Source organism: Cucurbita moschata, unplaced genomic scaffold (assembly GCF_002738365.1).
Source record: "Cucurbita moschata cultivar Rifu unplaced genomic scaffold, Cmos_1.0 Cmo_Scf00044, whole genome shotgun sequence".
NCBI lineage: Eukaryota > Viridiplantae > Streptophyta > Magnoliopsida > Cucurbitales > Cucurbitaceae > Cucurbita > Cucurbita moschata.
Window position 1 is genome coordinate 2,411,449 of NW_019268560.1, and position 1,220 is coordinate 2,412,668.

The 1,220-nt window shown below is 34.1% G+C and overlaps 1 protein-coding gene across 1 annotated transcript in view; it reads left to right on the forward strand.

The window, feature by feature from the left end:
- The first annotated feature begins 223 nt into the window (after positions 1-223).
- The window catches only part of LOC111434120 (protein REDUCED WALL ACETYLATION 3-like), an 8,045-nt gene continuing 7,048 nt past the window's right edge, over positions 224-1,220 (forward strand). The window contains exons 1-2 of the mRNA XM_023071435.1: positions 224-533; positions 665-717. Of these exons, the coding sequence (XP_022927203.1) occupies positions 685-717 (33 nt within the window). The 5' untranslated portion in view covers positions 224-533; positions 665-684. The remainder of the gene's footprint in view (positions 534-664; positions 718-1,220) is intronic.

Consider the following 1,220-nt stretch of genomic DNA (forward strand, 5'->3'; position numbering starts at 1 on the left):
TATTAATTTTGTGTTTTTCTAACAAAAATTAAAAAGTTAAAAAATTAATTTAAATATTATATATAATTTTGAATTAAACTAAATTTTGAGTTGAATATATATAATTGGCTGACGTAAGAATTGTAATTCAATGAATGGAGATGATAATCTTGATTAATTAGTTAATTAATTTAGATTTGGTTATTAAAATTAAAAATTAAAATTTAATTGTCGCCATTAGGAGTGGAAGAGAGCGGCAACCACAACCAAAAGTATCGTCCCAACAGCAACAGCCTTCATCTTCATCAACCGCTCAGAACAGAGGTGGAGTCACAATTAAGGTTTTAAGAGAGAGAGAGAGAGAAGCTTAGAGAGAGAAAGAGAGGTTTAGAGAGAGTATTCTCGAAGCATTAGGCTTCTTCTTCAATCCTTCTGCTTCGATCTCTTCTTCGCTTTAATCTGTGTGTTAGATCCTTATGATCTATCTCTCTTGCATTATATCTGATGTTTAGAGACTGACGTTTCAACAAACTCGATTCTTCATTTCGTCTCAGGTGTGTATCTTTCTCGATCTGCGGTTTGTACTTTAGATTCTGCTTTTTTCGTGTGTGTTTTGTCGATTGTTCGTGGAATGTTGAAGTGATTTGCTTCTATTTTTGTTGCTTTTCGTTTCCATTTTGCAGTTTTTTTTTTTTTTCAGGATTGATGATGGAGGCTTCTGTTATTACTCCTGGACAGGTATTGCGTTGGTTTGATCTTTCTTCGATGTGGATTTTTTTTTTGTTTTTTTGAGTTTATGTAATTCTTTGGCTCAGGATGGTTTTTAATTTTCGCGGTGTGTATAGCATTGTTATACCGTGAAGTTCACTGGCACTTGAAGTTCATTTGATGTTTGAATTTGGGTTTCGCATTTTCCCTGCACTGTCGGCTACTTGTTTTGGTGTAGTTGGCGACAATAATTCTCACCGACAAAATTGCCCCTCGCCTTTGGATTTTTAAATTATTTCACCCTTATGCTTCATCCGCATGCTTTTCAAGATTCAGATCACGGACTACCCCACGAATGCAGAACTATTGTTTTGTTAACCGGAAATTAACACTTCTTCTTCCTGAAAATTTGTCCTGCTGTGACTGAGAAGATTGCATTAAAATTCAAGTCCAATTTTCTTAGATGGTTGTTGAACCAATAACGTGACTGCCCAGGATACTTTAAAAAAAAAAAAAAAAAAAAAATTGCTTTA